The 24146-nt window shown below is 47.6% G+C and overlaps 1 protein-coding gene and 1 long non-coding RNA gene across 2 annotated transcripts; one reads left to right on the top strand and one right to left on the bottom strand.

The window, feature by feature from the left end:
* Nucleotides 1-1744: 1744 nt before the first annotated feature.
* Nucleotides 1745-15512, top strand: LOC307225344. Its single transcript, XR_013842912.1, has 3 exons — nucleotides 1745-1761; nucleotides 15178-15290; nucleotides 15370-15512. It is a non-coding gene; the product is annotated as an uncharacterized lncRNA (long non-coding RNA).
* Nucleotides 6271-11838, bottom strand: LOC307224823 (olfactory receptor 13H1-like). Its single transcript, XM_079991950.1, has 2 exons — nucleotides 11070-11838; nucleotides 6271-7647 (listed from the first exon to the last, which is right to left on the bottom strand). Exons 1-2 carry the CDS (start codon nucleotides 11709-11711, stop codon nucleotides 6706-6708), a joined length of 1584 nt encoding a protein of 527 aa, XP_079848076.1. The 5' UTR covers nucleotides 11712-11838; the 3' UTR covers nucleotides 6271-6705.
* Nucleotides 15513-24146: the final 8634 nt, after the last annotated feature.

Below are 24146 nucleotides of genomic sequence, written 5' to 3'. Positions count from 1 at the left end.
GCAGTACTCGTGATAGTCGACATGTTCACCAAGATGGCGCACTTCATTCCTTGCGCGAAGGTGGCCACAGCGGAACAGACAGCCAAGCTGTTCATAGACCACGTGTTCAAGGTACACGGCCTGCCACGGTCTATCCTGTCCGACCGGGGGCGCCAGTTCATCTCGAGTTTCTGGTGGAAGCTGATGGGGATCCTGAACGTCAAGGTCAACCTAGCGTCGGCAAGACACCCGCAGACCAACGGACAAGCGGAGAGGGTCAACGCCATCATGCAGCAGTACCTGAGATGCTACGCCAACCAGCAGCCCTCGACCTGGGTGGACTACCTGCCCCTGGCCGAGTTTGCCTACAACAACACACAACACGTGTCCACGGGGGTGACACCGTTTTTCGCCAACAACGGGCGACATCCCAGGACCTTCCCGGGCTTGGAGAAAGAGGGGGAGGGGGAGCCGCAGGGAGCAGGGGCATTGGCAGAGGAGTTACAGGAGGTCCATGAACAGCTCCGTAGGCAGTTAGACCTAGCAAAACACGTATACAAGATGCAAGCAGACAAACACAGAAGAGTGGGGGAGGACATACGGGTAGGGGACTGGGTCTGGTTAGCGGCCCAGGCAGTGCCGGCCAGATCCTTAGCTAAGAAGAAGCTAGCACACAAGCAGCTAGGCCCTTACCTAGTCGAGGCACAGATCAACCCAGTGGCCTTCCGTTTGACACTACCGGAGGGTTCCAGAATGCACCCGGTCTTTCATAGATCGGTGCTAACACCCTACAAGGCACCTCACAGGTTTCAGGAGCCAGGGACAGCTCCCAGTCCGCTTAGAGACACACCCATGACAGGGGGGTCGCCGAGGGCGGAGCCACTCAATGAGGTAACGGAGATTTTGGACTCAAGATGGGGGGAAGAGGGGGTCGAATATCTCATCGCAAGGGAAGGTGCCCCGGCCAGCGCCAACAGCTGGGTGCCGTACTATGCGGTGGAGGAGCACTACCTCAAAGACGAGTTCCACGCACTCTTCCCACACAGGCCCATGCCGGAGGATTATTTTGACGAATATCTTTTCACCCCCACACTCTCAGCCAGTATGTTTCAGGGGTTCTCCTCGGCTGAGGAGACGGTTCCAGAGACTACCTCGCTGGAGGGGTCGGTCTCAGACTTGGGTGCGGAACGCTCTTATTGGTGGGACACTCAACCCGAGGAGGAGTGGCGCAGGAGACTGCTCAGAGGGCCCTGGCACGCAGACTCCCCAGAGGAAATGGGGGAACAAGGGGGCATGGACGGGTTGGGGGAGGATCCTGGGTTCGAGCACGCCGGCAACGAGATGGAAGCGGAGGAGAGCGACGTCAATGTACCCGTCATGGACTGGCAGCATGCCAGGGGGGAAGACCTGTATCCGGCATGCACCCCCACAGCATTGGAGCACCCGGAACCCACGCCAGAAGAGGGGGAGGGGGGAGGGGGGGCTTCGAGGGGGGGGGATGGATGTCAGGGACTCAGCGGGAGAGCAGGGAGGAGAGGAGATGGAGAGCGAGGGGGAGCAATCCGAGGGCAGCGTAGGAGAATATGACAGCAGCCCGATAGATTCCATGAGCCTCTCCAGCGAATCGGAAGATTCACAGAAGGGGGCGCCGATGGGCAGGGCAAGGGGCGACCCAAGGGGGACACCCCAGAAGCAAGGAGCCAGCGGGGACTCCCAGAGCAGCAGTTGGAAATCAGGACCAGCTTCCCCACCAGAGCATAGTGGGGGGGGGAGGAGTCCCAGGTGTCAGAGCCCACATATGCACCACCAGCGAGAGAAGATGAGTCAGGGTTGACCACGCCTCCATCGGAGAGCTAGTTAACGGTCAAGAGGAAAGTTGCATGCTGGGCGCGCGCGCCAAGTTCAAAGGTACAGGCGAGCGGCACAGAAGGTAGCCCGAATAGGGAACCAGGTCCTAAAGCCCGCCGGAAGGAGGGGCAAGAATCGTCAGGGTCAGCGTCAGAGGAGTCCAGGAAGGATGAGACCCTAGTGGGCAGGAGGGCCCAGAGGAGAAAGGAACTTAGGAAGAGGTGGAGCAAGGCGAGGGTCTTAAACTGGTGTGGAAGGGGAGGAAACTTAGACGGGACTTCGCCGGTCTAAGGTCGAGACGTAGAGCTGCACGCTGCGGCTTTAAAATGGAAACTGAATCTCAATAAAGACTTTTGTACATCACTACAGCCTAGCGTTGGTCCTCTGTGAGCTGGGACCTGGAGGCAGCTCTGACAGCATTGTTTAATGTTTGGATAAGATATAAGGACTTGTTAGAAAATAAAACCCCAAGATGGTTGTCACCAATGGAAGCGAAGGCATAGAAAAAACTCAATATGGAGGCCTAATGGCAGAAATATTGGGAAATTTTGGAACAAGATGGAGACAGGGTAAAATTGCAGGGTTTTGAAAAATTAAAAAACAAAGTGCGAAATTGGCTTCATTATTACCAAATAATGGAGGCATATAATTTGGATAAAAAAGTTGGCTTCCAGGTGGAAAAATCAAAATTGGAAACAGAATTGTTAGATCCCAAAATTAAGAATTTGTCAAGAATGTATAATTTGCTGTTGAAATGGAACACTCAGGATGAAACGGTGAAATCTGCTATGATTAAATGGGCACAAGATGTTCGACATAACATAATGATGGCTGACTGGGAACGGTTATGGACCACAGGTATGAAATTTACGGCATGTAATGCCCTAAGAGAGAATTTAATGAAAATGATTTATAGGTGGTACATGACACCAGTCAAGCTTGCAAAAATCTACCATTTGCCCGAAAATAAATGTTGGAAATGTAATGAGACTGAAGGTACATTCTTTCACCTTTGGTGGACATGCCCAAGGATTAAGACATTCTGGGAGATGATTTATAATGAAATGAAAAAGGTATTTAAATATACCTTTTTGAAGAAACCAGAGGCCTTTCTCCTGGGCATGGTCGGCCAATTGGTGCCAAAGAAGGACAGAACTTTATGTATGCAACAACAGCAGCAAGAATACTCATCGCGAAGTATTGGAAGACACAAGATTTACCCACCCGGCAAGAATGGCAGATGAAGTTGATGGACTATATGGAATTGGCGGAAATGACTGGCAGAATCCGAGACCAGGGAGAAGAGTCGGTGGAAGAAGATTGGAAAAAATTTAAAGATTATTTACAGAAATATTGTAAAATGAATGAGCTTTAGAAAAATGGTGGAATGAAGTTATATGGCTTTGGCAGAATGTTATAAGAAACTAGGTACAGATAGATTGTTAATGTATTAAAGGGAAAAAACAAGGTTAGAATATGTTAAGATTAATTACAGGACAGAAAACAGAGGAAGATGGAAAGGAATTACTGAAACAGTTAATTGAAGTGGAATACAAAAAGGGAGGGTTTGAGGAAGTCAATGAAACAAGTGAATGAAAGATAAGCTTGAAAATATTGGAAGTGTTTTTAATTGTTCTTGTTTTGTTTTGTTAATTCAATGTTTTATGTAGTGTCAGAGCTGCCCGAGGTCCCAGCTCACAAAGGACCAACGACAGTCCGTTGTTATATACAAAAGTCTTTATTGAAACGCAGTTTCGATTTCAAAGCCGCAGCGTGCAGCCCTACGTCTTAAAGTCTAGACCGCTGAAGCTCCATCTGAATCTCCACCCCCCAGACACCAGTTTAAGACTCTAGCCTTGCTCCACCTCTTCCTTTGCTCTTTCCTCCTCTGGGTCCGCCTGTCCGCTGGGGTCTTGCCCTTTCTAGACTCTTCTGACGCTGAGTCCCCTGAGTCTTCCCCCTCCCTCCGGCGGGCTTTAGGACCTGGTTCCCAATCCGGGTTTCCTGCTGTGCCGCGCGCCTGTACATTCGAACTTGGCGCGTGCGCCCAGCCGGCAACCTTCCTTCTGACCGTTACACTGCTCCTGTCACTGCTTCCCCCTTCGGAGAGGCTAGCTGGACCTGACTTCCCCTCCGTTCCCTCACTCTGCGATGGAGGTGTGGCCAGCCCTGATTCATCTTCTCTCCCTGCTGGAGGAGAAGCTGGTCCTGATACATGGGACTCTTCCCCCCCACTACGCTCTGGTGGAGGAGCTGGTCCTGATCTCTCGCTGCTGCTTTGGGAGTCCCCGCTGGTCCCTTGCTTCTGGTGTGTCCCCCCTGGGACCCCCTTTGCCCTGGCCGTCGGCGCCCCCCTCTGGGAATCTTCTGATTCACTGGAGAAGCTCATGGAATCTCTCGGGCCACTCTCATACTCCCCTACGCTGCCCTCCGATTCTTCCCCTTCGCTCTCCACTTCCTCTCTCCCCTGTGCCTCTGCTCCTGAGCCCCTGACATGTAGTTTTTTTGTTTCTGTTTTTGTATTGTATTATATTAATTTGTTTAATTCTTTTTCTTTCTTTTTGTAATCTTTAAACTCTTAATAAATATTATTTTTTTAAAAAGGGAAGTATGCAGCCTTCCCTCCCCCCCAGGATGTGGGGGGGCCCTGTCTTGCCAGCGGTGCTCACAATGCACCCCCTGATCCGAGAGATGGGGGTGCTGAACACTTGGCACAAGCCCTCGGTGAAGTCAGCTCTTCCTGACGCCGATTCCAATTAGCGCATGCTGGTTGCTTCAGCTCGGAATTATAATTGGAAACATACGATTGGAAATGAAGCTGAAGCACATACATCAAGTAAAGCTCGACAGATAAGGCTGCTGATTAATGGATCTCTGTGACCGGGAGTGACGGATGGATAAGTAAATCTTCTGACGAATCACCACTAGGAGACTGTATGTTTGGAACAAAGGGGGGTGGTGGAGGAAAAAACTCTTTTTTTCTTTGCACGATGTGATATTAATAACCCTTCACCCCAGAAAGAAACAAGATCGTCACATTTTTATTAATCATAAGCAGGATTTTAAGAACTGTGTGGGGATGGATTACAACAGGAGAGAAGACTGGTGAACGGTGAGAAAGAGGAAAATTTTTATGACACAGTTAAAAAATGGCATCTCGCCAAGACAGGCTTGCCGGAGAAAGAAGGACAGGGGGGAGGAGAATCAGGATCGTTCGAAAGAGAAGGAGTGCTGGAATGCAAGTTTGACTTGACAGAGCCCCCTGATTTATTTGGCTAGCCTGAGAAAAAATAAAGGACAGACCGAAGATTAACTTTGTTTATGGAAGCGTTGAACAGAGGCTGTCCACGAGTGATATGGTTTTTAAAGAGTACAAAACCCACACAGAGACGCCACTTTTCAGTCTGCTTGTGAGAATCATCAGAGATCGCAAAGAAAGGAATATATGATAACAACAAGATGAGAAAGAAAGTAATAAAGGACTATCTGGATCGAACTGGATAGAACTGTCTAATTAAAGCAGTAAAATAAGTGATGCCTGGAGTTATCCGGAATTTTGGACTCGTGCGGAGCTTGATGTATGGGTACCCTCAACAAAATTTAAAATTTGGCTGTAGAATTTGGAACTAATGTGATTTGAATAATGTGATGTGATTGGCCTGTTAATAAAAAATATTTTTTTAAAAAAAGAGAATCTGGAGATTTGGAAGATCTAAGTAAAGTCAATCATTCCAAATCAATTAGAGAAATAAAAATAGATCTATCAAACTGGGAAAGTTTAAATTTCTCAGGGGCAGGAAGAAGCTCTTTTATAAAAAATAAAGATATTCTGTTTCTAATACTATTATATTAAGCAGGAGTGTCAGGTGGTGATGTGGTTGCTCACGAGTAACCAGGCAGGACTCCGACCTGTCTTTTGCAGGTTTTTATTTGTGCAACTATTTACAGTGCAGAACCACAAAGTTCATGTCCGTCTTAGTTTATTGTAGATTCCGGGAGTGGCCCCTTCTGGTTTCTCCCCCAGCATAAATACTTAGACACCCCAAACTCTGCCTCCCCTCCTTACACTTCACCCCTCTGCTCAAACTGGGCGACAGAAAGGGAGTGCCTGTTTCCTGGCTGGCCAGGCTAGGTGAGGCGCTTGGGCTCTCAGTTGGCTTCCCCCTTCCCCCTCTGCTGCACTGGAGGTGTGGCTTTCCCCACCGTTGGACAAGGAGCTGCTCCTCAGAAGCGCTGGAGGCTCTCTGTATCCCCCTGCCTCCCTCCCCTGTCCCAATGGCACTCCCCTGACAATGAGTGACAAATGAATGAAAAATAGGAATATCTAAGTTTTTTATGGGCATGCAGGAAACTCAGAATTACATCAAAAACATTCTGTCAACAAATATCAGGTGGTTTGATATTTCCTAACATATAATGCTATTACAACACAGCCATGCTCAGAATATAAAAAAATGGTTTGCAAAATCTGTTGTCAACAAAAAAACAACAACAAAATGGTTCACCTGCTGAAATAAAAAAATCCCTATGGCATAAAAATAGGAGAGAACATACAGTTTTTTAATGAAACTCTGTCACTCCAAACATCTATACGATTTGGAAAAGGTTTCAAATTAAGTCAAGTCCAGAGCTGTCACCGCTTGCTGCAGTTTCCTTCAATTCGGGATGTAGATGGGGGGGGGGCACTTCTAGGGGACATGAATCTCTGGGAGGGAAACTGGTTAACAGAACTGAGAGCTATAATGGAACAGGGGCTGGTTAAATGTCATTAACAAAAAATATGGGTGAAGGACATCGTTTTCCCTCAAGTATCTTCAGATCAGACCTATGCTAATAAAAGTAATTGAAAGCTATGGCCTTATCATCATGTTTTGATACTTATTCTGATATTTTCCTTCCAACCAGTTTCCAAAAGGCACCCTTCACATCCTTGTTTCTCAGGCTGTAGATCAAAGGGTTGAGCATAGGTGTCAAAGCTCCATATGCTAGAGATATGAGCTTGTCCTTTTCAGAAACCGATTTCCCTTGTGGGCTCAAGTACATGACCATGATTGTGCCATAGAAGACACTGACGACAACAAGGTGAGAGCTGCAGGTGGAAAAGGCTTTCTTGCGACCCTGTGCTGAACGGATGCGCAGTACAGCCAGGCCTATGCGCCCATATGTCACAACTATGAAACCAAAGGGTGGTATTAGGAGAAAAAGGCTGGAAATTTGCATAAATAACTCACTGATACGTGTATCTGAGCAAGCCAGTTTGAGGAATGACTGTAACTCACATGCAAAGTGGTTGATGATGTGTCGGCCACAGAAGTCAGTAGGCCGCAACAGGGCTGTGGCTACGGTGTAGAGGAAGCAAAGTGTTACAGAGACAGCCACCAGGGCTATGCAAACTCTCCAGCTCATGATCTGCATGTAGTATAAGGGTTGGCATATAGCCACCAAGCGGTCATATGCCATGATGGCCAGGATGATGCATTCTGTTGCGACAACTAACAAACCAATGTACATCTGCAGCAGGCATCCGAAGAAGGAAATTGTGGGCATGTATATGAAGCAGTTGACCAAGATATTTGGAAGTACATTGTTAGTAAGGATAAGGTCAAGTGATGAGAGGACACAAAGAAAGAAATACATGGGAGTATGAAGGTCAGGATCCTTTATACTCAGCAGGATAATAAGTCCATTGCCAAGCACACTAATGAGGTAGGCAATCAAAAGGAACCAAAAACATACAGCCTGAGCTCTGGGGTATTCGGATAATCCAATCAAGATGAAGTCAGTCACCACAGTCTCATTTTCAGCAGCCATAACATTTTCCTGCAGGGTGAAAAGAATGAAGTGTTTAGAAATATGTCACAGTGAGAGGTATGCAGTTTTGGTCATCCCTAAAAACTGCTCTATCCAAGACAGAAGACCTAGCCAAGACAAATGTATGGACCATGGGTGCCTATTTTGCTTTGCTTTGCTTTGAGTTTTGAAGATATCTGCTGTGTGTTGTTTTTCAATTTTATTGTGCTGTTTTTATGGTATATTGTCCTGAGAAACTTTCATAGAAGGCAAGATGGTAACTATGACTGCTATGACTACTACTAAATAAAAAATTTCTGAAATTCAAAACCCACATTAATGCACACCTAAGAAATCAAAAAGGTTATCTGGAACACACAGATATCCATTCCTTCTTCAGTAGATACCCTGTCCAAAAAAACAAATAAAAAAAGAATTATTGAGGAAGTCATAAACTCATCGACAAATATCTGAGCATGTGTTTAAAGGACAAAAACAAACAAACAAACAAACCCCCCACTGTGAAAATGCTTTGCCTCCACTGGCAGTCAGAAGTTGTAAACATATAGTCTTATGTATAAGTGGCTCATTTCCCAAAATAAAATTTTAACACAAATTTCTCCCAACCTTTCAGTTCTCTTTAGTCAGGTAATCAAGAAAATAAAGAAAGAAGAATTGAGATAGGATTGCCATCTCAATTGTAGGTAGTCGCACAAACCAGCTTGACTTGCTGGCGCTGATGAGAATTGTAGTTTAGTGGCATCTGGAGGACCAAGTGTTCCCTGTCCCTGCTATAGAGCTACTGAATCTGAACTACAGATGTAGCATTTACATGCAGATAATAAGCTCACTTACTCCCAAAGCCCTGAATAGTTATGCCTCTGATTCTTCATCAGGCCAAGTGTTGGAAACAGTATGGATACTACTGAGAAGTCAAAGCATGGTCATCCCCTTTTCACTAAAATGCTTACCTGCTGGTACTTCTCCTAATGTTGATCTGAGAGGTTTATAACAATATGCTCTCCACAATACATCACAGACCCAGAACACAAAGAAGTTGTAGTGGGAAAGTTGGTGTTAAGAGAGTGATGTTTGTTTTTAAGGTCAGTGAAATGAATTGAAATCTAGTTCACTTCCATGTAAACGGAAGAGTCCTGCTTAGTCCTTGAGATAAAGAAGGTAAGTATTTTGCTCTCATTTTCTTTCCCTTTTTCGTAAGCTGCATTTGTATTATAGGTCCTTCTGGAGTAAGTAAGGTAAGCCCAGAGGTGAGTCTCACAAGTAATGGTATGTAATTGAACCCAGGGGGAACATACTTCACATTAACATTTTGGACTTTATTATTTCATAATCTAAATAAGACTATATTGTGAACAGTGGAGGAAGGAGGGAAATTATATGGTAAGCACCACCAACATATTAGCAACATAAATTTATTTTTTCTTCTGCCTCACTATTCTTTCTTCCAATCTTTCATTTGATGGAATGTATTCCCCTCACAATGGGATGCGCGTGGTGCTGTGGTCTAAACTACAGAGCCTAGGGCTTGCCAATCAGAAGGTCAGCGGTTCAAATCCCCACAACGGGATGAGCTCCCATTGTTCGGTCCCAGCTCCTGCTCACCTAGCAGTTTGAAAGCACGTCCAAATTCAAGTAGATAAATAGGTACCGCTCCGGTGGGAAGTTAAACGATGTTTCCGTGCACTGCTCTAGTTCACCAGTAGCGGCTTAGTCATGCTGGCCACATGACCCGGAAGCTGTCTGAGGACAAACGCTGGCTCCCTCGGCCTATAAAGCGAGATGAGCGCACAACCCCAGAGTCGTCCGCGACTGGACCTAATGGTCAGGGGTACCTTTACCTTTACCTATGCCCCTCACAAGCATACAATTCCTTTAAGAATCATTGACAAAATACAGTTTTTTATGTATGTATAGTTTTATTTTTATATTCTATCATAAGGTAGATAATCATAAACAAAAGTAATTATGGCTTCATGATAAGGATTATACAACCAACAAAGGAAAAAAGTAAAAGAGAGAAATATACATTATCACATAAGATCTAAGTCTGACCTCTAGGCCCTGTGTCTTTTCACTGGATTATTATGAAGCAGTAGATCGTTCTGAGATTATTACATTCTTAACAAAGTGTTGCAAAATAGCAGCATTTGGGCTGAAAGAAAACTCCACGCAGTGAATGAAGAATAACAAAAGGTTTATTGCTTGGCTAGCCAGCAAGCTGACTCAGAGGAATCAGTTCCAAAGTCTGAGCCCTGAGAAAAGTCCTCATATATACATTTCTGTTATCTCTTAAGGCACTACATATGCATAAAGGTAAAGGTAAAGGGGACCCCTGACCATTAGGTCCAGTCGTGACTGACTCTGGGGTTGCGCGCTCATCTCAGCTTCCGGGTCATGTGGCGAACCAGAGCAGTGCACGGAAACGCCGTTTACCTTCCCACCGGAGCAGTACCTATTTATCTACTTGCACTTTGACGTGCTTTCGAACTGCTAGATTGGCAGGAGCTGGGACTGAGCAACGGGAGCTCACCCCGTCACGGGGATTCAAACCGCCAACCTTCTGATCAGCAAGTCCTAGGCTGTGTGGTTTAACCCACAGCGGCAAAATCCCTCCTATCCTAGGCTACATCGCCCTATTAGCATACCATTTATGGTCTTTCCTTAATTGCATATTGTCAGAGCTGCCTCCAGGTCCCAGCTCACAGAGGACCAACGCTAGGCTGTAGTTATGTACAAAAGTCTTTATTGAGATTCAGTCTCCATTTAAAAGCCGCAACGTGCAGCTCTACGTCCCGACCTTAGACCGGCGAAGTCCCGTCTGAGTTTCCTCCCCCTCCACACCAGTTTAAGACTCTCGCTTTGCTCCACCTCTTCCTAAGTTCCTTTCTCCTCTGGGCCCTCCTGCCCGCTAGGGTCTCATCCTTCCTGGACTCCTCTGACGCTGACCCTGACGATTCTTGCCCCTCCTTCCGGCGGGCTTTAGGACCTGGTTCCCTATCCGGGCTACCTTCTGTGCCGCTCGCCTGTATCTTTGAACTTGGCGCGCGCGCCCAGCCTGCAACTTTCCTCTTGACCGTTAACTCGCTCTCCGATGGAGGCGTGGTCAACCCTGACTCATCTTCTCTCGCTGGTGGTGCATATGTGGGCTCTGACACCTGGGACTCCTCCCCCCCACTACGCTCTGGTGGGGAAGCTGGTCCTGATTTGCAACTGGTGCTCTGGGAGTCCCCGCTGGCCCCTTGCTTCTGGGGTGTCCCCCTTGGGTCGCTCCTTGCCCTGCCCATCGGCGCCCCCTTCTGTGAATCTTCCGATTCGCTGGAGAGGCTCATGGAATCTATCGGGCTGCTGTCATATTCTCCTACGCTGCCCTCGGATTGCTCCCCCTCACTCTCCATCTCCTCTCCTCCCTGCGCTCCCGCTGAGTCCCTGACAACTATGAAACCAAAGGGAGGTATTAAAATAGAGATGCTGGCAGCTTGCATAAAGAGCTCACTAGCATGAATGTCAGAGCAAGCCAGTTTGAGGAACGACTCCAGCTCACATGCAAAATGATTGATGACATTTTGTCCACAGAAGTCAGTAGGCCGCAACAGTGCATTGATCAGAGTTATCAGGAAAGGAAAGCCCACAGATGCAGCCACGAGGCAAAGGCAAAATTTCCAGCTCATGATCTTCATGTAGTGCAAGGGCTGACATATAGCCACAAAGCGGTCATATGCCATGAGCGCAAGCAGGACACACTCAGTGGAGACAAGTAATAGACCAATGTACATCTGGGACAGGCATCTGTAGAAGGAAATTGTCGGCCTGTAAATGAAGCAGTTGACCAAGACCTCTGGAACTGTATTGCTGATGAGGGCGATGTCTATAGAAGATAGAGCACACAGAAAGAAATACATGGGAGTATGAAGCCTGGGGTCCACAATGATCAGCATGATAATGAGGCCATTACCAAGAAAGCTAGTGAGGTAGACTACCAAGAGGAAGAGGAAGAAGATGGTTTGAGCTCTGGGGTATTTGGATAATCCAATCAAGATGAACTCTGTCACCATAGTCTCATTTGCAAGTCCCATGGTATTCTGAGACTGGTATCTCCTGCAGGGAAGAAAGGTCAGTGTGTTTAGAAGCACAGACAGAGGTTTCTCTAAGAAGCATCCAGCATAGAACCAGGCATGTCCTAGCTCACGGGCTGCTTTCCAACTCATTTATGCACAATTAGATCCCACTGAAATCAGTCAGTGCTGCTGTTGGTTTGACAACTTATTGTACTAGGGTTGTCATATTTCAAGAAATATGGGCACAAAAAGTACTTGAGGTTTCTTAGGGCCATCGCCCGATAGCCCCACCACCACCGCCAAGCCAGAGCCAGAGCCTGGGTCACCTGTGCCTGCACCAAAGCCTGAACCAGAGCACACACCCCCCCCACATATTTTTTTTAACCCCAGATCCAGGACATTTACTGTAAAATGTGAAATTTCCCCCTGGATGGGCATGTAGGACCCTGAAAAGAGGACATGTCCAGGAATTCCTAGACGTATGGCAACCCTATATTATAACTACCTGACTTCCCAGCAGCACAATTCCCACACTTCCCATTTCTGGCAGGGGCAAAGCAGTGGGGAGGTCTGCAAACACTAGGGTTGCCATATTTCAAAAAGTTCTGAAATGGGATGCCCTATGTCTGGATTTCCTTGGCCATTGCAGATTTCCGCCCGGATGCTGTTTATGAGGGCCGAATGCCAGTTATGTCCAGGAAATTCCAGACGTATGGCAACTCTAGCAAACACAATGAGTGAGCCAATCCTGCACTCCCAGTGCTGCGTTTGCATTGCACTGACTGCCCTTGTCACCTCTCCCTCTCGCTCCTGGTAAGCACCAGTAACTCCACTGCCAGGAGGTCAGCCAAGATCCCCTTGAACAGCCCTGCCATCTGCTATGGAGAATGAAGTTGCAGAACTTGTCTGAAACCCTGGAAAGCCATTTTACTGAGGCAGATTGGTCAATGGTCTGACTCAGTACAGTAAAGCAGCTTTCTATGTACCTAAGGAACACTGAGAGTCATGGAAAGGGGTGTCATTGTTAAACAGAAGTTGCTAGCTTTACACAGAATTGGGCAAGAGCAAAAATTGTATATAAAGTGTTGATAAAATGGCTACAAAACAACAACATTTAATCCCACAAAAAACATCAACATACAATTGAAATGTGAATAAAATTATCGAAACATAGTGATGTATATCTGTCTAGAATGATGGCCATATATCAACCCGATGGGGCAAACAATGACTAGAGACCAATTGTGTTTTTGACACCCCCAGGGGTCTTCCTCAGTGGTCAAGGCCACTTGTATTTATTCCAGGTCAGCTCCCCCTGTTGTCTATATAGATTGGCCAAGTGGCTAACTAATGTTGACCAATTGCATTACAAATTCAATACGTTGTTTTTATAATTTCTAATGAGACCGAGAACCTTATTCTGATAAACTAAGATTTTAAAACTCACCAAATATATCCATAAGGCTACTACACACACACACACACACACACTGAACATGCAGATATATATGAGCTGATATAAAAAGATAGTCCATTAATTTCCATTAAGTTAGTGATTTTTTTAATAATAATAAAAAAGTTGTAGCATCAGCTTTCTGGATTATCTGGTGGTGTTATTCCACAATTCCTTCTGCGTATTTCCTGTATTTGTTGCTTTATTGTGTTGTTTAATTTTAATTTGTTGTTGTGTCTTTTAATTTCGTGGCTGCTCTCACCATCTGCAGTGATCATGGTGCCCAAGAAAGTAAAATCTCTCACTGCCTCCATTCCACCATTCCTCATCAGGCTTCGCTCCCATACCTTGGATCCTCTTGGTTGCCCTCCTCTGCACATGTTCCAGCTTGTCAACATCCTTCTTAAATTGTGGTGCCTAGAACTGGGCCCAGGACTTTAGGAGGATCTTACCAAGGCAGAAGAGAGCAGGACTATGACTTCATTAACATACATGAGGATTACTGATGGGAAACTGGATAACTTGGTGCAAAGGCCCCCAAATGTCTACAGCCTGTAAGCGTCCAGGGCCTGCTTGTTCTTGGTGTACCTTCATGGGGTGTGAACTGGTGGTGACAGACCAGCAAGGAGACTTAGTAGTAGTAGTAGTAGTCATAGTAGATAGCTCCAAGAAGATGTGGGCCCAGTGTGCGGCAGCTGTGGAAAAGATGAACTCCATGCAAGGGATCATTAGGAAAAGGATAGGAATGTGAGCTGCCAATATCGTCTTGCCATTATGCAAACCTATGGTGTGACCACCTTTGGAATCCTGCGCAGTTCTGGTCACCTCACCTAAAGAAGAAGATTGTAAAGCTGGAAAAGGTTCCATCGGCCTCAGCCTCACAATGGTTCTCCTGCATGCTGGGGGTGATGGGACTTGTAGTCCCAAACATCTGAGGCACGAGGTTGCAAAGGCTATGATGTGCACAGGTGTGAGTTGTGGTCTGTGCCCAGATCTGTGGTCTTCCCCTTTTGTTGTTGTTTGGCTTTTCTGTCATATCTCGTTGTCAACACATACTATGTTACAGTCATACATAATATAATAAGAAAAAGATAGCATAGATATAAAACATAAACATATGATAGGTGGTGAATGCAGGGTAGCAAATGCTTCCCTCTGTGAGGGAGTCTTCCCAGACCTGCTGAAAGAGGTGGTCATTAAACCACTTCTCATAAAAACATCTTTAGACCCGGCCAGTATGGCCAATATGACCAACTATCGTCTAGTCTCAAATCTTCCATTCTTGGGCAAGGTGATTGAGCAGGTGAACACACCTGGAGGATGCAGTCCATTTGAATCCCTTCCAATCAGGATTCAGGCCTCATCATGGGACTAAAACTGCCTTGGTCGAGCTGGTTAACGATCTCTGGTAGGCTAGGGACAAAATTAAAAGCTGTTTCCTAGTTCTGCTGGATCCTTCAGGACTGTCTAGAGGAGTTAGGAGCTGGGGGCACTGGCATACAGTGGTTCCGCTCCTTCCTCCTGGGCCATGTCCAGAAAGCAATGTTGGGAGATGAGTGTTCAGACCCCTGGGCTTTCACTTGTGGGGTGCCTCAGGGTTCTGTCCTCTCCCCCATGCTTTTTAACATCTATATGAAGCTGCTGGGAGAGATCATCGGGGGTTTGGGCTGGGTGTTCATCAGTATGTGGATCATACCAAGCTCTACCTCTCTTTTCAATCAGAACCAGTGAAGGCACTTGTCAGGGACGCAGCAGCAGCGCAGGGAGGGGAGGAGATGGAGAGCGAGGGGGAGCAATCCGAGGGCAGCGTAGGAGAAGATGACAGTAGCCCGAGAGATTCCATGAGCCTCTCCAGCGAATCAGAAGATTCACAGAAGGGGGCGCCGATGGCCAAGGCAAGGGGGGTCCCAAAGGGGATACCCCAGAAGGAAGGGGCCAGCGGGGACTCCCAGAGCAGCAGTTGGAAATCAGGACCAGCTTCCCCACCAGAGCGTAGTGGGGGGGGGGAGGAGTCCCAGGTATCAGGGCCAGCGTATTCACCACCAGCGAGAGAATATGAGTCAGGCTTGGCCACGCCTCCATCGGAGAGCGAGGGAACGGTCAAGAGGAAAGTTGCCGGCTGGGCGCGCGCGCCAAGTTCAAATGTACAGGCGAGCGGCACAGCAGGTAGCCCGGATAGGGAACCAGGTCCTAAAGCCCGCCGGAAGGAGGGGCAAGAATCAGGGGGGTCAGCGTCAGAAGAGTCCAGAAAGGAGGAAACCCCAGCGGGCAGGAGGGCCCAGAGGAGGAAGGAGCTAAGGAAGAGGTGGAGCAAGGCGAGAGTCTTAAACTGGTGTCAAGGGGGCGGAGACTCAGACGGAGCTTCGCCGGTCTAGGTTCTAAGACGTAGAGTTGCACGCTGCGGCTTTGAAATGGCAACTGAACTTCAATAGACTTTTGTACATAACTACAGCCGGGCGTTGGTCCTTTGTGAGCTGGGACCTAGGGGCGGCTCTGACAGCAGTGAATGTCCTTTGTGAGTGTCTGGAGGCAGTTGCAGGATGGATGGTGGCTAACAGATTGAGGTTGAATCCTGTAGCAGGAGACCCCCCCTTCATTACACTGTAATGCACAAGCACCACACACACACTTCCCACCTTCCCCGAGCCTGGAGATGCCCCTTTTAGAGGGGCATCCCCTGAAAAGCCTTCCGTAAATAAGGAAGCACTAATTTGACAGCTCCGCACGGAGCCCCTTTGTTTTCATGTATATTTTTTTGGGAGTTGACCGTAAAACCCTTCTTTGCTCTATTCTTATAATGGGTAGATCAGTTTTCTGAACCCTAGGTCAATCGGCTGCCGCTCCAGCCAATCAGCGTTACCAAACAGCGCCCCTTGTGGCGGCCACGAAGGTACTGCAGGCAAAGGCGTACGCTTCTCTATACTTTGACAGCTCTCAAATACAAAGTTTCCAGGTTTAATTGACCGTGACTGATCTAATCAAAATGTAACAAGCTGCTTCCGGAAAAGTGAAAGTGCCTTTTGAACTCTTTGGACAGTTTCTTCATAAATTCACTATAAATCAGCCGTACGTCGGATTTGCACCGGACCACTTTTATTTTACTTCTTATGACAAGGACTATCAAAGGGGGGTGGCTTGATACTAGTCAGCCATAATTCCTTGAGCGAGAGGGCACGTACTCTGCAGCCCTTCCCAGTTGGCATGGCAACCTTGATAGTCATCTTGATGGGCTCAGACAGAAGACTATCAAGGATTAAGGATTGGATTACCCTGAAGAACGTAGACTTGCTGGACTTGGAGGGGTTTGACGCCAGATTTGGCTGGCATGCGTACCTATGGCAAGATAAGGAGAGGGCCCATAAAGGATTCTATAACCATATAATCAGAGGTGCGCTACTTGAGGTATGGAATAGAAATAAGAAACTTTTAGAAAAGGACACCCCCTGGTGGCTATCACCGGTTGATATTTTGACAATAAAAAAAGCTAACATGGAGGGTCAAAGATGGACTTATGAGGATCTACTGGTAAAATCAGATAAAGGGTGGAAACTCAGACCATATGAAGAACTTAAAGATAAATTAACAACCTGGCTACAATTTTACCAAATCAATTCCCTATGGAATGAGCATAAAAAAATAGGGATGAGTGAGAAAAAGTCCAGATTCCAGGTGGAAATAATAGAAGGAAACTCCAAACTCCTATCTAAAATGTATAACCAACTATTAGACTGGGACACGAAGGATGAGGAGGTAAAGGAGGTAATGATTAAATGGGCCATAGATCTTGGCTATAACTTAGATTATGACAGATGGGCGAAACTCTGGAATAAGGACATGAAATTTACGGCATGTGTTGATCTCCGAGAAAATCTACAAAAAATGATGTACAGGTGGTATCTTACCCCTGTGAAATTAGGAAAAATGTACAGGACGGGTGATAAAACATGCTGGAAATGCAAGGTGAAGGAAGGAGACTTCCATCATATGTGGTGGACCTGTGAAAAAATAAAAAGGTTTTGGGGACTCATCCATGATGAACTAAAAAAAATTTTGAGATACACCTTCCCTAAAAAACCTGAAGCCTTCCTTTTAGGGATGGTGGGGAAGGAGATCAGACAAGAGGACCAAACCATGTTTCAATACGCAACGGTAGCTGCCAGGATACTGCTAGCGCAAAACTGGAAAACCCCTAATATTCCAACCATTAGAGACTGGCAATCTAAGTTATTTGAGTATATAGAGCTAGCAGGGATGACACAGAAGATCAGGCATCAGAAAAATGTAAAATTTATTAACGATTGGAGTAAATTCCTTACATACATGGAAACAAATCTAGGTAACATTAAAATCACAGTAGGCGATACATAAAGTTTGAGAGGTGTAAACAAGGTAACAAAAATACCCGGCAGGAAAATAACATGGGAGTACAACTCAAGCCGTTTTGAAGGGAAGTCAATCACTGTTTTGGGATGGGTGGGGGTATATATATATATATATATATATATATATATATCTCTTTTGTATGGTTGTATGTGTCGGTGGTTTTGTAATTTTGCCATATGGTACCTTTGTTTGTTATTTCTTGTTTTCTTCTTGTATTTGATTTTTTTGTTTGTTTTTGTTCTTATGAAAAAGAGCTCAATAAAAATATTTTTTTTTTAAAAAAAGAACACAACGGACTGCATACACGAGTGGATTCAGCACGGACAATGACAAAAGAACAGTGATTGGACTTCCGGGTTAGTGCGATCTGGTTAATGGCGGATTCCCTCTGAGCTCCGGAGGGAATCGGCTCCGCTGGAGAAGGGTTCTACCGTGACGGCGACGCGGGGACCCTCAGAAACCGCAGGCGCTGAAGCCTGTGGACTTGGTGACTCGGCGGGCACCTTAAGCGCCCCCCGACCCACGAAGAGCCTTTTTAAAGGCTGCGGAGAGGGTACGGGGAGCGGCGTGGTGCTGTGAGTGGACCGCTACTGCAGTGGAGCGAAGCCGCGAGCCATGGCCGGAGACCGCTGACTTTCTTCCCTGAAATTCGGACTTTAATTAATCCGTGAGTAGAATGGAATTGGGACTTTAAAATTTCTACCTTTGAATTCGGTACGATCGGGGGATGTGCTAAAGGGATGTCCGCACCCCCCCTATTTACAGAAGATTTAAAGCAAGGATCGGAGAACTAAGGTGGAGAGTTTTTTCTTTTTGGTGTTTTTTAAAAGATAATATTTTCATGAGTTTGACAGAAGAAGATTTGCGCTGGAGAGTAAGAGTGGAATTTTAGAAGCTTTGTCTAAACCCCCCCCCCCAGACCCGGGAGTGTCCTGTATGTGAGCTGGAGAAAAAGGAACAAGGAGTTTGACAGCTGTCAAAGGAGCTGTCAAACGGGCAGTGAAAGTTAAAAATCTTATTATTTAACACCTTTCTGGACTAAATTTGTTATATTTGAATTAAAGTGGTTGGGAACAAAGTAGTGAAATAACAAAGTAACGGACTGTTGGGAAAGGACTATTAAGTAACCAGAATCCCCCTAGGGGAAACATTGAAACACTACAATGGCTGCAGATGGAAAATTACAGGCAGAGATAGAAAGAATGTTCTTTCTCGTGGGAATGTTGCAGGAGCAGACTACGGCTATGAATAAACAACTTATAACCTTGAACTCTAAAATAAGTGACTCTGCTGAATGCACAATGGACTTGACCGGAAAAAAATCTGCAGCTGAATTAGAAGAGATAACTTTGGAACAGGAGGAGAGGGAACAAGGAGTGGAGCCAGTACAGATGGAGAGTACCAACCAGAAGCCTACATTGTTAGAACATGAAGAAGAAGACCTTTGGATTACAAATCTGCGAAAGATGCGAAAGAGGAGGGAGGAAGCCCCTGGAACACTTGGAATATTTGAATTTAAAAGAAACAAGAAATATGATTGGGGCTTCCTCTTTGAGTATGGAAGATCAGTTGACCTTTCGCAGCAGCTGGTACCAAGTACTTTGGATGGAAGAAAATCTGATGAGACTGAGCTAGAACTCCTTCGAGACCCGATGACCAACAAAGAGGGCTACCAACAAAATCGGCAGAGAGAGACATTGGGACATTGGGAAGGGACAGAAACCGGGGCGGGGGGGGGGGGAGAAAGAATTTTAAAAATGTTTATGACCTTTGTGTTTGATTATTATGACCTATTTTTAAGATAAAAGGGAAATTCGTGGAAGGAATTTGGGTCGACCTTAGAAAAGGATTTAATATTTATAAGAAAATTGGATAAGTAAAATTTGGCCAAGTAATAAGAATCAAGTATTTTTTTAAAAAAAATATATATATAACAACAATATGTAAAGGATGAGAGATATGAGCTTGCTGAGCTAATTCAATTGAATTAGGATGTATGAAGGGGGGGGGTGGGGGGAGGTCAAGAACTGGGGTTAGGAATGTAAGGACATGAAACCTTATACGTGTTGTCTTTGTCTGTGTGTGTCTGTGTTTATAAAATGTGAAAACCCAATAAAATTTTTATATATATAAAAAAAGAACAGTGATTGGATTCCCCCTCAGGGGGCAGGAAACTGCACCTACCCTTTTGCCTTCTGAAAATGACTTATGGGGAGGGGGAGAAGGGGCACCAGCCAGGTGTCATGATACTCAGGTTACCTGTGCAACCCCTCCCCTGACCCCTCCTGTTTTTAATGTAGTCATGATGTAGTTATGATGTATTTCTAGGGGTGTAACTTAGGGGATTAGAAACTAATAAAAGTTGGGGTCTTCTTTTGTTTGGGGCTTCCATTTTGCTTCACCTTGTGGATGGTGGGAGTCCTATTGCGACAGTATCAAATAAAGGCCAAGCCTACAGGCTGCTGGTTTGTCCAAATCGTCTTGGTTGGTGTCTTTATTTTGTCCAAGGGAGCCCTCAGATTTTTCTGGTAACAATCCTGACAAGACAGAAGTCCTGAATGGGGTAACTGTGCCCCTGAAGGACCAGGTGCACAGCCTGGGAGTCATTTTGTCCATGGAGGCGCAGGTCAATTCTGTGTCCAGGGAAGCTGTCTACCAGCTCCATCTGGTATGTAGGATGAGACCCTCCCGGACTTCCGGGTTAGTGCCATCGGCAATGGCGGCGTTCCACTGACTGAGAGGAACCCGCTCCGTGGAATTCGGGTCGTGCCGCGGCGGCGAAGGCAGAGACCCTTTAGAAATCCCAGGCAGATGAAGCCTGGGAACATGGGATTTGGCTGACACCAGGAGCGCCCCCCCTACCCACAGGGAAACCCCTTTTCGGGGGCTCCGAAGTGACGTGGGGTGAGTGGCGCGGTGTTTTGAATCGACCGCTATTTTTACGGAGTGAAGTCGCGTAGCCGTTGCCGGAGAGTGCTGACTTTTTCTTGTGGACAATTGGATTTCAAACAATAACCCGTGAGTAGAATGGAAATTGGATTTTTAAAGTATTTTTAAACAGGCACCGATCGGGGAAGGTCTAAACAGGAAGTCCGCCTCCCCTTTCTGTAAATAAACTGAAGCAAAGAACCTGTTAACTAAGGTCATGGAGAGTTTTATGTAAAGGATTTAAATTCCACTGATTGAAACTACCATCAATATTCTTTTTGGAAGCAGGGGAGCCTGCAGGAGAAGGTTAAAATTCGGGAATTGAAGCGCCACTTCCCTAAACCCGGGAGTGGTCTGTGAGAGCCCGCTGACGGTGAATAGATAAATTTGACAGCTGTTCACCAAGTTGGATCTTCGAGGGGCGTACAACCTTATACGCATGCGGGAGGGCGATGAGTGGAAGACGGCCATGTTTACGCCTTTAGGCACCTATGAATATCGAGTTATGCCGTTTGGTTTGCAAAATGGCTCCCATTGCTTCCAAGCCTTCATGCACCACGTGTTAGCGGGACTCCTCTACAAGAAGTGCGTCTGCTTCCTAGACGACATCCTGATCTTCTCGGAATCGCAGGAGGCTCACGAGAGAGACATCAAGGAGGTCCTGCAGAGACTGCGGGAGCACAGACTTTACGCCAAACTGGAGAAGTGCCAGTTCGACATGACGGAGGTGGACTTCCTGGGCTACAAGCTGTCTGACAAGGGACTCGCCATGGACAGCACCAAGGTCCGCTCGGTGTTGGACTGGAAGAGCCCGCGCAATCGGAAGGAGGTCCAGAAGTTCGTCGGATTCGCCAACTTTTATCGCAAGTTCATCAAGGGGTTCGCGATGGAGACGGCGGCCATCACGGACACCCTCAGCTCCAAGAAGAAAAAGTTCACCTGGACGGACCAGGCGGAGCAGTCCTTTCAGAGACTCAAGCGTCTCTTCGCGTCCGAAGAACAGCTGCTACACGTAAACCCCAGCAAACCAATGAGGGTGGAAATGGACGCCTCGGACAGAGCGGTGGGGGCGGTCCTGTTGCAGCAAGATCCGCAAGGGGACTGGAGGCCGTGTGCATTCTACTCCAGGAAACTCAGCAAGTCGGAACAGAACTACACCATCTGGGACAGGGAGTTGCTGGCCATTCATGCAGCCTTCAAGGCGTGGCGGCACTTCCTCATCGGAGCCAAACACACAGTACAGGTCCGCACGGACCACAAGAACCTGGAGTACTGGCGCACGGCGCGGTTCCTGAACCAGAGGCACATCCGCTGGGCGGAGTTCTTTGCGGATTTCGACTTCCGGATAGAATACATCCCAGGAGACAACAACGTCATGGCAGATGCACTGTCCAGGAAGCCGCAGTATCTCGAGGAAGCGGCACTGGTGGCAGCCAAACACATTTTTGCACCGAAAGCGTGGGCGTGTGCTTCAGCCACAGTGGACCTGGACGCCGTACATCGCACGCTGCAGATGGATTCGTTCGCTCAATCCAAGATGGAGGAGGTGCGAAGAGGCACAGCGAAGGACGACGAGTTCCAGATACGCGACGGACTGCTCATCCGCAAAGGGGCCCTCTACGTGCCGGGAGACGACCTCCGCGCGAAAGTACTGCAGCAGTTACACGACGCGCCCAGCGCCAGGCACTTCGGCAAGGACAAGACGGCGGAATTAGTAGCCAGAGACTTTTGGTGGCCCAAGATGAGGGGAGAAGTCGCGGATTACGTCACTAGGTGTGACACATGCCGGCGGGACTGCTGGAACCGCTACAGACGCCGCTCGAGCCATGGGAGAAAGTGGCCCTGGACTTTGTCACAGATTTGCCCAGCTCGCGAGGCAAAACAGCGGTGCTCGTGGTCGTAGACCTGTTCACCAAGCGGAGAGGGTCAACGCCATCATGCAGCAGTACCTGAGATGCTACGCGAATCAACAGCCCTCGACCTGGGTGGACTACCTACCGCTGGCCGAGTTTGCCTACAACAACACGAAGCACGTGTCCACGGGGGTGACACCATTCTTCGCCAACAATGGACGGCATCCCAGAACCTTCCCGGGATTAGAGAAAGTGGGGGAGGGGGAGACACAGGGAGCAGAGGCCTTTGTCAGCGGAATTACAGGAGGTCCACGAGCAACTCCGAAGGCACTTAGAACTAGCAAAACACGCCTACAAAGTGCAGGCAGACAGGCACAGGAGAGTCAGGGAAGACATCCAAGTGGGGGACTGGGTCTGGTTAGCAGCCCAGGCAGTGCCGGCCAGAAGGTTAGCTAAGAAGAAGCTCGGACACAAGCAGCAAGGGCCTTACCAAGTCGAGGCACAAATCAATCCGGTAGCCTTCCGGTTGACACTCCCGGAGGGCTCCAGAATGCACCCGGTCTTTCATAGGTCAGTGCTTACACCCTACAAGGAACCCCACAGGTTTCAGGCGCCAGGGAACGCACCAGACCCACCCCGCAAATCGCCAACAAGGGGGGGTCACCGAGGGCGGCGCCACTCAACGAGGTCACGGAGATTTTAGACTCGAGATGGGGGGGAAGAGGGGGTTGAATATCTCCTCGCCAGGGAAGGTACCCCGGCCAGCGCCAACAGGTGGGTACCGTACTATGCCGTGGAGGAGCACTACCTCAAAGACGAGTTCCATGCACTCTTCCCACACAGACCTATGCCGGCGGATTTTTTCGACGACTATCTTTTCACACCCACACTTTCAGCCAGCACGTTCCAGGGGTTCTCATCAGCTGAGGAAACGGCGCCAGAAACAAGCTCCCCAGAGGGATCGCTCTCGGGGTTTGCCACAAACCGCTCTTACTGGTGGGACAATCAACTGGAGGTGGGGTGGAGCAGGGAACTGCTGAAGGGGCCCTTACACGCAGCATCACCCGAGGCAACAGGGGGAGAGAGGGACATGGACGTGTTGGGGGAGGATCCTGGGTTCGAGCACAGCTGCAGAGAAATGGAAGCAGAGGAGATCGACGTCGACGAGCCCATTACGGACTGGCCGGATCCAGCTGGCCGGCTGCACACCAGGGGGGAAGAACTGTATCCCGCACTCACCCCCACAGCACTGGAGCACCCGGAACCCACACCCGAAGAGGGGGAGGGGGGAAGGGGGGCTTCGAGGGGGGATGGATGTCAGAGGCTCAGGAGCAGAGGCACAGGGGAGAGAGGAAATGGAGAGCGAAGGGGAAGAATCGGAGGGCAGCGTAGGGGAGTATGAAAGTGGCCCGAGAGATTCCATGAGCTTCTCCAGTGATTCAGAAGATTCCCGGAGGGGGGCACCGACGGCCAGGGCAAGGGGGGTCCCAGGGGGGACACACCAGAAGCAAGGGGCCAGCGGGGACTCCCAAAGAAGACGTAGGGCTGCACGCCGCGGCTTTGAAATTGAAACTGCGTTTCAATAAAGACTTTTGTATATAACAACGGACTGGCGTTGGTCCTTTGTGAGCTGGGACCTCGGGCAGCTCTGACAATAAGTTTTAATGAGAAATAAGATTAAATAAAGTAAAAGTGGATGGTTATTTGGTGAAAGAAAGAATGGAAAATTATAGTATATTAAGATAAGATATAAGGATAAAAATAAGATGAAGGATTTGCTGAAATATCTATATGAATTAGAATACAAAGAGGGGAATTATAGTATGTTAAGATAAA

The sequence above is a fragment of the Podarcis cretensis genome, assembly GCF_951804945.1.
Source record: "Podarcis cretensis genome assembly, chromosome: 10".
In the NCBI taxonomy this organism is placed as follows: domain Eukaryota; kingdom Metazoa; phylum Chordata; class Lepidosauria; order Squamata; family Lacertidae; genus Podarcis; species Podarcis cretensis.
The sequence above is the reverse complement of the archived record's forward strand: the minus strand, read 5'-3'. Positions and strand labels throughout refer to the sequence as shown.

Bases quoted from the DNA above. Each gene is read 5' to 3' on its own strand.
- LOC307224823 (XM_079991950.1), bottom strand. From the start codon at position 11,711: ATGGGACTTGCAAATGAGACTATGGTGACAGAGTTCATCTTGATTGGA. The intron at 7,648-11,069 runs GTCAGGGACTCA...TTCACCCTGCAG, and splicing joins CTCCCTTTGGTTTCATAGTT to GAAAATGTTATGGCTGCTGA.